General features: G+C 45.2%; 1 protein-coding gene across 1 annotated transcript in view; it reads left to right on the top strand.

The window, feature by feature from the left end:
* The window catches only part of ITGA4 (integrin subunit alpha 4), a 53,267-nt gene that overhangs the window by 7,659 nt on the left and 30,312 nt on the right, over positions 1 to 15,296 (top strand). Inside the window, exons 3-10 of the mRNA XM_028748219.2 lie at positions 2,638 to 2,744; positions 3,022 to 3,148; positions 4,610 to 4,677; positions 6,435 to 6,564; positions 8,325 to 8,410; positions 9,901 to 9,963; positions 10,064 to 10,201; positions 13,323 to 13,434. Coding sequence (XP_028604052.2) covers positions 2,638 to 2,744; positions 3,022 to 3,148; positions 4,610 to 4,677; positions 6,435 to 6,564; positions 8,325 to 8,410; positions 9,901 to 9,963; positions 10,064 to 10,201; positions 13,323 to 13,434 — 831 coding nt within the window. The remainder of the gene's footprint in view (positions 1 to 2,637; positions 2,745 to 3,021; positions 3,149 to 4,609; positions 4,678 to 6,434; positions 6,565 to 8,324; positions 8,411 to 9,900; positions 9,964 to 10,063; positions 10,202 to 13,322; positions 13,435 to 15,296) is intronic.

Raw genomic sequence — 15,296 nt, 5'->3', positions numbered from 1 at the left:
CCAAAAGATATGTCTGTAAAATCCCAAGCACATAAGCTTAAATCTGAAATTGTGACTCTTAATTTTTGGCTTTCCATTTTTTCCCATTTTCAAGTTGAGGAAATGAATCAAAAATACATTTGCAAATTGGCTCGTCTGTTGGCAGTAGGGGTCAGAAGGTCATGGCTCTGCAAGAGTCTCCTCAGAATTAGTCACCAGACGCATAAGATTTTATCACTTTTTTTTTTGCTTTTCGGTTTTATGTAGGAATGTTACTGCTATGAGCAATGAATTTTTATTTTTTTAAAAAAAAAGCCTGACAGCTTGAAACTGGAACACCAAGAGTGCAGCTGAGATCTTAATACCTTATTTTTTGGATTTTTTGGTTCCATTTTGTTTGCAAACAGATAGGCACATAACTACCCAAGTTCACTAGTGGATATAATCATACTCCCTCAGCATAGGCAATTTTACCCGCAAAATGTGGTGTCCCACAGAAGTGAATCACAAGTAGGGGAAAGCACTGTTGTGCTCAAGTCCTGCTTCCATAGCCATCTAGCTGGCCAATTGTGAGAACAGGATGCTGGGTCAATGGGCTTTGGGCCTGATCCAGTACGGTGCTTCTTAAGTTCTTACAGTTCCTTACCTGTCAAGTGTTTTTATGTTGGAGGCAGCTGCATGCTCTTCCTGTTTTGTCTTTCTGTGCTACTTTGTTCTGTAAACTTTCTCTGAAAATGATAGGTACTTTGGAATATGTTTTCTACAAGCAGTTGATTGTATTGGTATAAAAAATGTGGAGAGGGCAACCCCGTAAATTTGCCTCACATTTCATTGGAGAAGTCATTGTATCCTATGAAAAGGTAAAGGTAAAGGGATCCCTGACCATTAGGTCCAGTTGTGACCGACTCTGGAGTTGCAGCGCTCATCTCGCTTTATTGGCCTAGGGAGCCAGTGTACAGCTTCCGGGTCATGTGGCCAGCAGGACTAAGTCACTTCTGGAGAACCAGAGCAGCGCACGGAAATGCCATTTACCTTCCCGCCGGAGTGGTACCTATTTATCTACTTACACTTTGACGTGCTTTTGAACTGCTAGGATGGCAGGAGCAGGGACCGAGCAATGGGAGCTCACCCTCTCACGGGGATTCGAACCGCCAACCTTCTGATTGGCAAGTCCTAGGCTCTATGGTTTAACCCGCAGCGCCACCCGCATCCCCTGTAGTTGCCACCAAAAACATTCGTACATTTCTCTAGAAATCCAAGAAACCCACTTCCTGTTTTTTGTTAGTTTTGTCCAGAGGATGTTTTTTTGTTGTTGTTGTTACACAGGCTGTGAACTTGCTGGGTTTTTGCACACAGTTAATGAACTAAGGTGGTAAAGATACATCTGTAATGGCTTTGCCATGAACCCAAGTGAAATGATACCCACATGCTGCTTGTTCTTTGTTAGCCTCACCTCTCTGTTTACAAAAAAGGGTTTCCTTTCATCAAAGTTCTTACTTTTCTAGACAGTAGAGCAGAATACTATAGCCCCATGCTGCACATCTCAATATGTGAGTTTGTAAAACGCTTCCAACAAGCCTTCTGAGTTGAGATCTTTTCCAGATCTGTATTGAAGTTGTTTGAATGTGTTTTTATTGTTTTATCGCTTATTGTTTGCTGCCTTGGGGTGCTTTGAGAGGAAGGGTGGGGTATAAATTCAATAAATAAATAATATATAAAATAAAACTGTTCTAGACTGGCTGATCAAACCAGTTGGTAGGTGAGTTTCTACCTGTAGCTAAATCTCTAGATGGGTGGGTGTGTCTCTGGTCTCTGGTGGTAGGAGAGCCCCATGATGATGGAGTAAGTTCCTTCATAGACTACTATGGGACTTGTTGCCATATTTTTATCCCGGGATCTCTTTCAGTAGTGTTCTAAATATTTCCCTCCTTTTTATACTATTGCACTCTTATCACGTGTTTTCCTTGGCGTATAGAGGTTTTCTAAAAACGTGAATCATCACAGCAATATAGAATGCTTTTGTTCATCCAGGCAGCCATGTCCTTTCCCAGAATATTCCATGCTAATACCCTGGTTTTCCATTTCCCTCTACACTGCCTCTGCAACAGTTCAGGCATCATTCTGTGGTGAGCAGATTGTACTTGGCCTTCATTGGGTTATTTTTCTCTCCCCTCATAAGCATTTATTTTGTACTTACGCAGGTTTTGGGTGTTTCCATGGGCCTGCTGATAACCTCCTCCTTGTGAGTGGATGGTGCAATGAGTGCAATGAGTTTCCTATTGTTACACGGGAAAATAAATCATTTCCTCTACCACCCCTGTTGCTTCCAATAGGAGTGTGTTTGCTTATGCCATTCGTTTTGTAAGTGTGACTTAGGAAGCTGGAACAAACTAAGCAAGAAGCAGCCCACTTCATTGCTCATCTCTCACCGTATCCTGAGACCACCCCTGCTTACGTTGGCACCACTGTGATGGTCAAGCGCTTGCAATCACCTTAAAAGTTATCTAGTGCAATGTGAATGTTGCACCGTCATAACATTGCTATGCTGGCTGAACTTTGAATTATGCCCGTTATGGGTAGGAAGGCAGTGGAATTGTGGTTCATAAGTTCTGAAAGATGGCTACGCATGTGCTAACTTTTCCCTCTTTCTGGTTTAAGGTGACCCAAAAGGAGAAAAGTGTGGGAAAACCTGTATAGAAGAAAGAGACGATCAGTGGTTCGGGGTGAGCTTGTCAAGACAGCCAGGAGAAAATGGATCCATTGTTGTAAGTACTGCCTTACATTCCCCAATATTTGGGGGAAGGATAATATCTCAGTGCTTTTCGTGCAGATGTTTCCTGGTTCGATTCCTGACATCTCCAGGGAGGTTTGGGTAAGAAGCTTAGTCTGAGATTTTGGTGAGCTGCTTGCCAGGTTGTCTAGATGACATGGAGCCAGATGAGTTAATGGTCCCATTCGGTGAAAGGCAGTTTCTTGTGTCTTAAGTGCTTTCTCTTCAGGCAACCTTCGTGATCATCACACTTTCTTTTTGTCTTTAATTAGGCCTGTGGACACCGATGGAAAAATGTATATTATATCTCAGCGCACAAATTTCCCTACGGCATTTGTTATGAGATACCTTCCAATTTTCGGACGCTGTTGAGTCGAAGAATATGTCCTTGCTATACGGGTAAGTGTCAGTGCGGCTGGACAGATAGAAGTAAATGATGCTTTATGAGAAACACTCATTTGCAGCAAGCAAATGCTCAACATTCTATAACTGGGAAAGCCAAATGCTGGCCTCCAACTTTTAAAAGCTTTTTTGAGGCTGCCATGATTGCTATGAAAAACAAAAAACAAAAATCTTTAACAAAAATGAGGCAAAGTCTTTTAAATGCACTGTTATAATGGGTGTTGATTATACAATGATTATGATTACAAACATGGCTTTATCGTTGTTATTTTTAAAATCCTCTTACCCAATGATTCAGGCATCATCTATATAGGAGGCCATGTTGGAACCTTTAGGGAGATTGAGGGACAGAGAAGCAACCCAGCTATTCTCCCCCTGGAGTGGTTTCCTGCATGATATCCCCAAGGCAGGAGAGGCAACAGCCTCAGAGACTTGGTCAACAGTCTGCTTCTCCCTGAAAAAAATACTTGCCCTGAAATTTAGTCCAGAGTGGAGTTGAGCTGTTCACAATACTAGACCACCATTGCTTTAGCTACAGCACATGCCCTGGAGAAATCATGCCCTACCAGTTCATTGTGCAGGATGGAAGGAAATTGATTCCTTCTATTCTGCTTCCCACATTTGACTCTAGACCAGCCTCCCCTAACTTGGTGCCCTCCAGATATTTTGAACTATATCTTTCATCATCCCTAACCGACATGGCTACTGGCCAAGAATGACAGGAGCAACATTTGGAAGGCACCAGGTTCAGGAAGGGTTGTGACTAGGAATGAGCAAAGTGTCTCTCTCTGGGACATGTGGTGGCTTGCCAAGGCACTCCTTGACTTTCTTTAGATCAGTGTTGGGTCTCCAGCTGTTTTGGACTACAACTCCCATCAGCCCTAGCTAGTAAGACCAGTGGTCAGGGATGATGGGAATTGTAGTCCCAAAGCAGCTGGAGACCCAAGTTTGGGAAACACTGCTTTAGATCCATACTTTGACATTGTGCCATCACTTAGCTTCTCTTCCCATAAAGTTTTCTAGTTCTTCCTACCAGCGATTTCCAGAAATTATAGATGGGAAGGGAAGAAACCGCAGTGCTACCAACACATCTTATCTGTGAAGCCTGTTAAAAACAGTGACATTGGCATTCTAGCTGATTAGAACGAACTGTGTCAAAAATGAGTTTGCCGGTTTTATTGGAATCCTTTAAACCAGAGCTTTGAAAGCAAGGTTGAGCAATGACAATACATTTCAAATAGGACCCTTTTCAAATCCCTTATTCTTCTGATATCATTAAGTGGGATATTGCCTTGCAATGTTGGATGCCAGGAGTTCTAGTTAATCCCAAACTCCTTTATCAAACAGCTGTGGAGAATTTGTGATATTATTCATGGAGGATTATTGTTTTCAATTGCTTGTTGTTTATACATACTCTCCGTCCACACCCCCACCCTATATTTTGTTGTGAATATTCAGATTACTGGAGCAAATACGGAGACAAATACGGATCATGCCAGGCTGGGATAATGTCATTTTACACAGAGGTGTGTGTTTTTAAAATATTGCTTTTCTGTTAAAGCTTTGGATATGTGTGTGTTTTATCCTTTCATTGTATATTAGTCTCATTGTAGACTGAGGGCCACATTGCCTTCTGAGGAGGCACCCAGGGTCCAGAGGCAAAAGGAAGTGGAACAACACACTCTTCTCTGTCCAGGCAAGCAAGAAGCTTTGTCTGAGTTCAAAGGCAAATTTCAGCCTGGCAAAAACACCCAATGAAGGAGTGAAGCAGGGCCAATGAGGGATATGCCCGGGGAGATTTCTGTATGTGGGGAACACCACATACCAAGGCCAGGAGGGCTGCCTTTGGGCTCTAAACTGAGATTCCGCACAACTGCATGTCAGGAGTGAGCTGGCAGTAAACAACACCGTTCAAGTTGTTGGCAAAAACACAATCTGCACATACTTGGTGGAGTGTCTGTGCAAAGCACAGTTGCCGAAACTGAAAGTCCTCTCCTCCCCATAGCCATTTGCTCCTCTCCTTTCCCCAAGCAATTGGAGACTGAGCCTGCGTGAAACCAACCTCTCCTCCACCCTTTTCATGCCTCTTCTGGTTCTGGGAGATGAGGAAGGGGGCTCATCGCAACAGGAGACACCCACGACTCTACACCAGCCTGACTCAACTTTGCCTCTTGGCTGCCCTCATCCTACTCTCCTGCTTCAGCTTCTGCCTCTGATTCTGGACTTCTCTCTGCCACAGACTCTCCCAGCTCACTAAGCCCTGTTTCCCCTTCAGCTTCTGACACCACCTCCTCCCAAGACCCATCCAACCAATAATCCCCCTGCTCTGAGCCTTCTTCCCTTGGGGGTTCCCCAGCTGGAAACTCCCACCATTCCTCTGTATCCAACCAGTCTGTGGCACTGCACTATTGTCATGTTGCTATGCCAAAGCTCTCCCCCACTCACACACACACACACACACACACACACACACACACACACCCCTTGTGTTCAACACATAGGTCATTGTGTCACATGGCTGGGGCCTTTATTATGCAGCAGCTACAGCTGCTATTTTATTATTTTATTATTTTTTTGGTCCCATAGCTTCACCTTGTAATTGCAAGGGAATCGGGGTTGACCCATGACCTGGCTCTGCTCCATTCCTGAAGAATGCAGTCATGCTTCAGGTGCAGTCGTATAAATGACTACTTGCGTCATTGCCAGTGTAAGCCAAACTACAGACCACTGTTGCAAAGGCAATGTATTTTGGAGCAGACTGAGTACTCCACAGCACAATTTTTAACACACACCATGAGCTGTATTTTTTTTAAAATACAGACTTACCTTCTTTATTTCAAAAAAGATATAAATAATATAACGGAACATAAGATTTTATTGCCTGATTCAGATTTAACCTATCCATAGCAGTAATAAGTTCTGAAAGCATTCCCTCTGGGGTTGTAAAGATCACTGTACCTCACTGCGCATCTTTATGTTCTGTATAAGAACTATGAGTTCTTAAATATTCTGCAGAGGAGGGCGGTTTTTCATTAGCTTGTAGCCCATTTGGAGTTGCTTGCAGACTTAATCTTTAGCAGAGGAAGAGCTGGTATATTTTCAAATATAGAAAAAGAAAGATAATGGGCTTTGACTTGATTGTACCTACTGAATGACGTTACCAGTTGAACAAATGTGTCTAGGGCTAGGTAATGCTGCAGGCTTTAAAGCAGAGCAGGAATAAATATGAATCACTCTGATTATCTTTAAGAACTTAAGACTTAAGCTTTTTGTTTTCTTCCAGGATTTAATTATTATGGGAGCTCCAGGATCATATTATTGGACTGGATCCATCTTTGTATACAATAAAACAGCAAATACCTTCCTTTCGTATGTAGACGACAATAATCAAGTAAAGTCTGGGAGTTATCTAGGTAACTGAAATATGTTTTGTCAATATGCTTTCATATGAAACGTTGGTTTAATACAGTTTCTGAAAGCATGCTATCTATGATTGTTTTTGCTATTCATGATAGAAATGCTAGGGGGAAAACCTGTTAGCACTTGTTTGTGAGAACAGAAACAAGGGCTCATCCAGACTTCTTTTTATTCTGGGTTTCTAGACAGAGGAAACCCAGAGGAAATATAAAATATAAATATATTGTGATTGTTCTGACATGAAGGGTTTGAGTAAGTTTCATTTTTGTAGTCGGAGATGGTTGTGCATCATGAGGTGTTGACCACAACTAGCAGCCTAAGAGGGCAAACTGAGAGGATGTTAGCATCCATACTGCAGAAAGGGCAGGAAAGTTCATCCCAGTCTGCTCTGTGGAGGGAAAATGGGGATTGCATTTGGAAACCTTGCATCCCAATGCATGTCTGACCTGATCCAGGAGAAAGAGAGAGAGAGAAATGCCCACATGCATCTTCCCTACTGGATTACAGCATGTATCTTCGAGATGAGCAAACTTGCCTTGACCCTTCTGAGTATGCTTAGTGTATCTTAATAAATCTCAGTGATATTCTTCTCTCCCTTTCATTCTGTATAAGCACATGCCCAATTCATTTCACTGCATTTAGGCTTGTTGTTGTTTAGTCGTTTAGTCATGTCCGACTCTTCATGACCCCATGGACCAGAGCACGCCAGGCGCTCCTGTCTTCCACTGCCTCCCGCAGTTTGGTCAAACTCATGCTGGTAGCTTCGAGAACACTGTCCAACCATCTTGGCCTCTGTCGTCCCCTTCTCCTTGTGCCCTCAATCTTTCCCAACATGAGGGTCTTTTCTAGGGAGTCTTCTCTTCTCATGAGGTGGCCAAAGTATTTGCGCCTCAGCTTCAGGATCTGTCCTTCCAGTGAGCACTCAGGGCTGAATTCCTTCAGAATGGATAGGTTTGATCTTCTTGCAGTCCATGGGACTCTCAAGAGTCTCCTCCAGCACCATAATTCAAAAGCATCAATTCTTCGGTAATCAACCTTCTGTATGGTCCAGCTCTCACTTCCATACATCACTACTGGGAAAACCATAGCTTTAACTATACGGACCTTTGTTGGCAAAGTGATGACTCTGCTTTTTAAGATGCTGTCTAGGTTTGTCATTGCTTTTCTCCCAAGAAGTAGGCGTCTCTTAATTTCGTGGCTACTGTCACCATTTGCAGTGATCATGGAACCCAAGAAAGTAAAATCTCTCACTGCCTCCATTTCTTCCCCTTCTATTTGCCAGGGGGTGGTGGAATAACCTCCTTATAGCAGTCCTAATAGGAAAGTAGTTCCCATTTTACAGCTGGAGAAATAAAACTGAGGCATGAACTTGCAGCTTTTTTGACAAGTGTTTTTAAAGGATATGTGCCTGTTAGCTTGCAATAGGTAAGGGCCAGTATGTGCCTTTACCCCCAGCCACCGTGTCGAGCTTTCAGCAGAGCAGCTTGCAAAATGGCATTAATGGTGACATGCCAAAAGCTGAATTTCCCACAAAGTGTTGGGTGTGCACAACCAGATATCTAGTGATACACAGCTGAGCCTGCTTTGGCTTTTTCAAGCCATTGTCTTGATCCCAGATAGCTGTGTGAATCAACACTGAAGTATTTATTAAATGAAATAATTTCCTTAACTTCATTCATTTATTGGGGATTGGGTGGAATGTTGCATAGAACCCGGGACCTTTACCGCGATCTCTCACTGCTCTCTTAATGGACAGGCTACTCTGTTGGAGCTGGTCATTTCCTGTCATGGAATAGTTCTGAAGTAATTGGCGGTGCACCCCAGCAGGAGCAGACTGGTAAAGTAAGAATTAATATATACATGTATAGACATCTCTCACAAGGATGAGAAAGGAATTTGCACTTTGCAGCGGCAGAAGAGAGTTGGCTGTCAGAGCTTCCATGACAGCCAAGTAACAAGAATCAGATTGATATGTATGACTTGTTAGTCCCTATGACCCAATGTTGCATTTGAGCTGGGAAGTGGATGATGGCATTCAAAACTGTGTACACTTAACAACAGAAGTTGCAGGAGCTGACACCTCTGAGCTGTCAGCCATGTGCTGCTTTGCTGCAGTAAAGGAAGGCAGCGGATGGAGGCACACCTGTAGGGCTATACATTTAACCCTGCCTCTACTGTCATGCTGAGAATAACTTCTGTGCTGCAAGTCTCCCTCCACTTTCCCAGGCAAGGAAGAACCTTGGGCAGCATTACTCGCTGCCCTGTTGGCCCCACAGCTGCTTCCTCCACACTTGTCCCTCACCTGTGCATAACACATGAAGAGAGCTGTAGTTAACCCAAGGTGGAGGGAGGCTTTTGCTGAGCTGCAAAGTAGATCTGATAAGGGACAGCAGGGAATGGTGCAGTCTGTGAACAGTCGTACCTTGGAAGTCGAACAGAATCCGTTCCGGACGTCCATTCAACTTCCAAAATGTTTGGAAACCAACGCTCGGCTTCTGATTGGCTGCAGGAAGCTTCTGCAGCCAATCAGAAGCCACCGAAACCTCACTGGACATTCGGGTTCCACAGAACATTCACAAACCGCAACACTCATTTCCGGGTTTGCGGCATTCAGGAGCCAAAATGTCCACCAAGTCGTTCGGGATCCAAGGTACGACTACTGTATTCCATGGTGGGGGTGGATAACTTTTTTTAAAAAACGAAATTCAGCTTAAAAGTCCAAGCTCTGGACACAGCTGACCGTGCAACAAAGCCCAGCATTGAGAGCAAAAAGACGCGGTATGAAAACACTGGTCTTGTGTGCAGAGTTGCCTTGTGGGCAGCTTTCTGGGGAATGTGTACCAATGATAAGTGGAGACTATCAGAGGCAAAAATGGGCAGAGCAATTAATGCAAATTTGTACAGCAGGCTAGTTTCTACGCGTGCTCACACATCCCTCCACCCAGGCAAGCAAGGGGGCATCGCCGGATTTCAAGGACACATTCCAGCCCAGTAAACAAACATACTCAAGGATGGTGCAAAGTAGGGCTGGTGAGGGGTGTGACCTAGAGACAGTGGGTGTGGGTGAGGAGGAGAATCAAGAGGCCGTGTGGGGAGGCCAGGAGGGCCACATTTGGTGACCTGGCCTGAGGTTCCCCATCCCTGCTATTGGAGGTGACCAGATGTTGCCATTGCCAAAGGGAGGGTATTGAGTTGATAGCTCCTTGAGCTTGAATGCAGAGTTGAAGTGCTGTTCTTGGCCAGCTGGTTTTGGTTTGCCTCTTTCTACTGCATGTTGAATGCTCCCCCCTCACCCCCCACATACCCAGTTAACTTCTTTATCTTTATTTTAGGCATACATTTTTAAAATCGAACGGAAAAAGCTTTCGATTTTGTCTGAATTAAAGGGCAAAAAGGTAATGCATTGTTTAAAAGTTGAGACTGTTGCCTGCAGCGTTTTCACCTTGAGGACTAGCTAATTATTTCTCTCTCTCTTTCTCTCTTGTGTATGGCCAGCTTGGTTCTTATTTTGGAGCTACTGTCTGCGCTGTGGATCTCAATGGGGATGGGCTCTCAGACTTACTGGTTGGCGCCCCAATGCACAGTAAAGTCCGGGAAGAAGGAAGAGTGTATGTTTACATCAACTCAGGCTCCGTAAGTATTGCTTTATTGGTAGTTTGATTCCAAGGGGTGGCTGATGTTCTGTTCATAGGACCAGCTTTTCTCCACAGGGCTCTTGAGCCTTTGACAACTTCCTATAGGGGGAAATGTAATGAGCAAAGGTTTTTCTGGCATCGGTATGTGGTGATGGGGAAAGCGTCCCCTGATGAATTTCACTCATTTTATCACAGAAAACCTACCAGAAAAAAATAGCAACACTTTTGCATTCATTGTCCCATCATATGTTATGAGTAAACACTTTATCTCATTGATACCTGCATGTATTGAAAAGACTAGGACCACTTTAAGCAAGGGCAAGGAACTGAAGCCTGTCTGGAATATGCAGCCACACGCAAGTAAAATGCATGCGAGTGGGGGGATTGCCTGTATGACAGGGGGAAGTGTGCATAAAAATACTTTATGTTAAGGAAAATTGCTGGAAAACCATTTTAAGCAAAATTGCATACGAAAATTGCATGAGGCGAAATTTGTCCTGAAATGCTGACAAGCTTTTGTGATACCTTTCTAGAAAATAATAAGTTGAAAACTGATTCAGAAATGTGGAGAACTCAAAAAAGACCATAGAAATGAGAAACTGAAATTCATAGATTTGTTCATCCCTACCTGCAGCCTCTCCCACCCCAAAAACAAATATATTAGGTGTTGAATGTCTGTAGTGGTGAACTTCTCTGTTAAAGTTGACTCTCCCCATGATTATTGTTATACCCCACCCATCTGGCTGGGTTTCCCCAGCCACTCTGGGCAGCTTACAGCATATCTAAAAACATAATGAAAACATCAAGCATTAAATACATCCCGATACTGTAGAAGATGAGCATTGTAAGTTGCACAGGAAGCTTGCTTTTATAGAACAAGTTCCCTGATGCAGACATTCTTCCCCCACCATACAAAGAGGGACTAATGACAGGGACATTCAGGAAGTAACAGGGCTAAAGACTTGCCCCTGCTCTCCCCCTCACACAGTACAGGTATGGAAGGGAGAGGGATTGAGTGAATAAGGCTGTTGTGTACCATATAGTGCAAAAAAAGAGAGAGCAAAAAACAGTTAACCTGGCTTTGGTAGAACAATATATGAAGAGTAGCAGGTTTTCATATGAATCTGTCAAAATGAGTCAAATAAAGCAGTGTTTCCCAACCTTTTTTGGGTAAAGGCACACTTGTTTCATGAAAAAAATCTCGAGGCACACCACCATTACAGCCCCGTGACGTCAGCGCGCAGCGTCACGCCGGGAGGGACATGAATTGCTAGCAAATTACATAATCACCTCCTTGAGGGCTGGCTCATCTTCTCCGAAGGCAGAACCCCATTAATTAACAGCACAGACTCACACCATAGCCAAGACGAGGGGGGAAAACCTCAGTCATACACAGTCATGCACATGTGGGGGCTAAATGAGGACGAAGACCGGGCAGAGAGCAGGGTTCAAATCACCCCACCTGGCCAGGAAAATCCCTGGGTGCTCCCTTGGGCCACTCGCCTGACCCACCTCGCAGGGCTGTTGTTGCGAGGATAACACGGGGAGAACCACGCGCCCCCCCGGGAGCTCCTTGGAGGAGAAAGCGGGCGATGAATGCAATGCACGAAATATATGAGAGGCAACCAGGTTTTGCAGGTGAGGGGCCCCCGCCAGCCTCCGCTTCCAACACCCGGCGCAATGACGCCGAAGTTTCCCCCCGGGCTCGGCTCGGGGAGCAGCGCTGCTCCCCCCTGGCTCCCCTTCGCCCTCCCGGCTCTCTCTGCCGCCCACTGGGGACCCCCCTCACCTGCCAAGTCCGGAGCGCCGGTGGAAGTTGCATGCATGCATGCAGGGTGCCGCGTTGCCATTGCATTGCACTGCACTCCATGCAACGCCTGCACGCATGCATTGCCTTGCACGCCCGCCAAGGGGTCTCCCCGCGGTCCGATGCGTCCCCTCCGGCGCGGATGCAGCATTGCAAAAATAAAAAACCCCCGACGCAGCCCTACCTGGGGGGCAGCCTCCGCCTCTGCCGCTCTGCCTCCGCGGGGATCCCCGGGCTCCATCCTGCCGCCCGATCTCCGGGGGGCGCAGGCAGGCTGCGCGGGGTCTGCGCGGAAGAGCCCCTGCCCGCCCGGCCGCCGCGCTCATTCCATGGCCGGGAGAAGAGCGCTTCAAACAAAACGCCCGGCCCGCCAGGCCACGCTGGGAAACGTAGTTCGCTCACCCCGCGCGGGCGCGGAGCCCAAGGGCGAGGGGACTACGGATCCCGGCAGCCCCCGCGCCGGGGACGGAGGGGGAGAGGCCGGGTGCAGGGATGGAGGGACGGGTGGGCGAGCGAGTGAGTGAGTGGCAGCCGCCAAGCCTTGGCCGAGAGCCAGGAAGGGCCTCCCCGGAGGAGGAGGAGGAGGAGGAGGGAGGCGCAGAGCGGGAGGGAGGGAGGGAACCCCAGGGGTCATCTAGTGATGGCGCCCCAATCAAAAATTTGACTTTAAAAAAAATAAAAATCTTTCAATTTTTTAATTTTTCCCGCGGCACACCAGGCAACATCTCGCGGCACACTAGTGTGCCGCGGAACAGTGGTTGGGAAACACTGAAATAAAGGCTTTATGCTGATGGCAATACAGTGGTACCTCGGGTTACATATGCTTCAGGTTACACACTCCACTAAGCCAGGAATAGTGCTTCAAGTTAAGAACTTTGCTTCAGGATAAGAACAGAAATCGGGCTCCGGCGGTGCAGCAGGAGGCCCCATTAGCTATGGATTCATAGTATTGTGGTGCTTCAGGTTAAGAACAGTTTCAGGTTAAGAACGGACCTCCGGAACGAATTAAGTACTTAACCCGAGGTACCACTGTACAGAAACGATAATATATTGCTCTATTAATTTCAAGTATGCAATTAATTCTCTTGCTCCAAGTTTCACTGGTTTCCAAGTAGTTAACTTCGGCTCACGTTCCACACGGAAACACTCTTGTGGAAGGTAATGTGTTGTTCTTGTGTGTGTAGCATGTTGGTCTCCCATATGCTGAAGATTTCAACATGGACTGTTTCTCTTCTGAAGTGTTTTCCTTAATTGTATCCCCATACAATAGGAGCCCTGCTACAAAGTAGAATTATTATTTCTTTTCCTCTAGGGAGGAAATATGCTGGAGCTGGAGACGGCACTGGCTGGGAGTGATTTGTACGCAGCGAGGTTTGGAGATGCCATTGCCAATTTAGGAGACATGGATAACGATGGCTTTGAAGGTATAATGTCCTAATGATTTAAAACTAGGTATTATGGAACTTAAAATGATTTGTGTGTGTGTTTATGTCATACAGAGAGTTCAGTATAGATTACCAAAGTTTGTTTATGATTGCAGCCTCCTTTAACTTAACCTCCCTTTGCCTGGCTTGTGTCGTGGGCTGTGGGATGTTCACTTGTTTAATTGCTAAATATTTTCAGTTTCTGCATTTTGTGTGCATAATGCACCATTCTGGAGATTGAAAAATTCTTTCGTAAATAAAAGTCCTGTTTCTGCTTTGTTTTAAAAAGCGCGATGCATTTTGAAGCAACACATTCCAGTTCTCTTTCTGCTTGGATCATTTACTTTAGCTATTCGAACAACAATCTTGGAGATTTAGGTAATCGTGAAGACTATTATTCTTATGTCTCTGAATTTTCTGTAGGAATAAAACTGCTCAGGCGCATAAATAAGTTTCAATTTACTTAAAACTAGTTACCTTCATTTACCTTTTAAGTGCCCTACTCATAACAAAAGTTCTAATTGGTTGCTTAGAGATTTTTAAAGGAGAAAAGAAGTGTCAGGTGTAAAATGAATGCTAACTAAGTATCCTGTCTCATACCAATGAGAGCGGAATCCACCAGAATTGTCACAGAGATTCCACTGACCATTTTTCAATCATTTCTGTGGACTTCAGGTATCCATATATGAAGAACAAATTCTGAAAGTTCATTCAGAAATGGAGTTTTGGAAGACCTGAAACCATACTTGTGATTATAACACTGCTTATTTTGGAATCATAGGTTATAGATCCGCAGTGGACAGTCCTCCCAAAACTTGTGGGGTACTACTATACTTGAAGCAAGCTTCCTGTGGCTTCACCTGTTAACCTCATCCAGAGTGCCTCTGGACATGTATGGAAGGTTTAAATTCAGAGAGCGGTGGCAAACATGGGTTCAACTGGTGCCACCAAGCAGCTGGCCTACAGGGGCTACATACAGCTCTTAACATTCTCCAGTTTTAAGTAGGCTGCAGAGCTGATGGCCATTAAAACATTAAAACACCCAATCCTACTTGTGGAAGCTAAGCAGTCCCTGGATGGGAGATAGGCTAGGAATCCTTGGAATGTTGAAGAGGTGGAGATGCCTTAGAACAGAAAGCAAGGGGGACTTCAGTATGCCAGCATGCATTCCTGAAGGGGGCAGCAGGCAAGGCACTTGGGGAATCTAGCTTGGTGGGCAGGGATGGGTGGCCAGCGATTAACCTGAGCAGCATGCAGGGTTGCCAAAGGAATCCTGGTTTTATTTTAAGAAGGAAAACTTGATGGTTCTCCCGATTTGGGGGGGTGTGTGTGTGGCAACCACCAAGGCATAAAGATTGAGACCTACTTTTCCTTACTTTTTTAGTAGCTCAGCTGAAGAGCTTAGATCATGCGTAGGCAAACTAAGGCCTGGGGGCAGGATCCGGCCCAATTGCCTTCTAAATCTGGTCCGCAGACGGTCCAGGAATCAGTGTGTTTTTACATGAGTAGAATGTGTCCTTTTATTTAAAATGCATCTCTGGGTTATTTGTGGGGCATAGGAATTCGTTGTTGTTGTCCCCCCCCCAAAAAAAAAATACAGTCTGGCCCACCACAAGGTCTGAGGGACAGTGGACCTGCCCCCTGCTGAAAAAGTTTGCTGACCCCTGGCTTAGATGAATAAAGGCTAGGGGCGGAAGAGAACTTTATTCAGTCTGTACTGATCTCTTTACATCTTCTTTATGTTAGGCTCTTCTTCCAGCTGCCCCCAGAACATTCAAGACACCTTTTTAATTAAAACCCCCCCAAAAGCAGGGAAGATAAGTAAAATTTGTTAAATCAAGTTCAAGCGAATCTTTTGCTCT

The sequence above is a fragment of the Podarcis muralis genome, chromosome 1 (assembly GCF_964188315.1).
Source record: "Podarcis muralis chromosome 1, rPodMur119.hap1.1, whole genome shotgun sequence".
In the NCBI taxonomy this organism is placed as follows: Eukaryota; Metazoa; Chordata; class Lepidosauria; order Squamata; family Lacertidae; genus Podarcis; species Podarcis muralis.
Note: the sequence above shows the minus strand (reverse complement) of the source record. Positions and strands in the feature narration are given on the sequence as shown.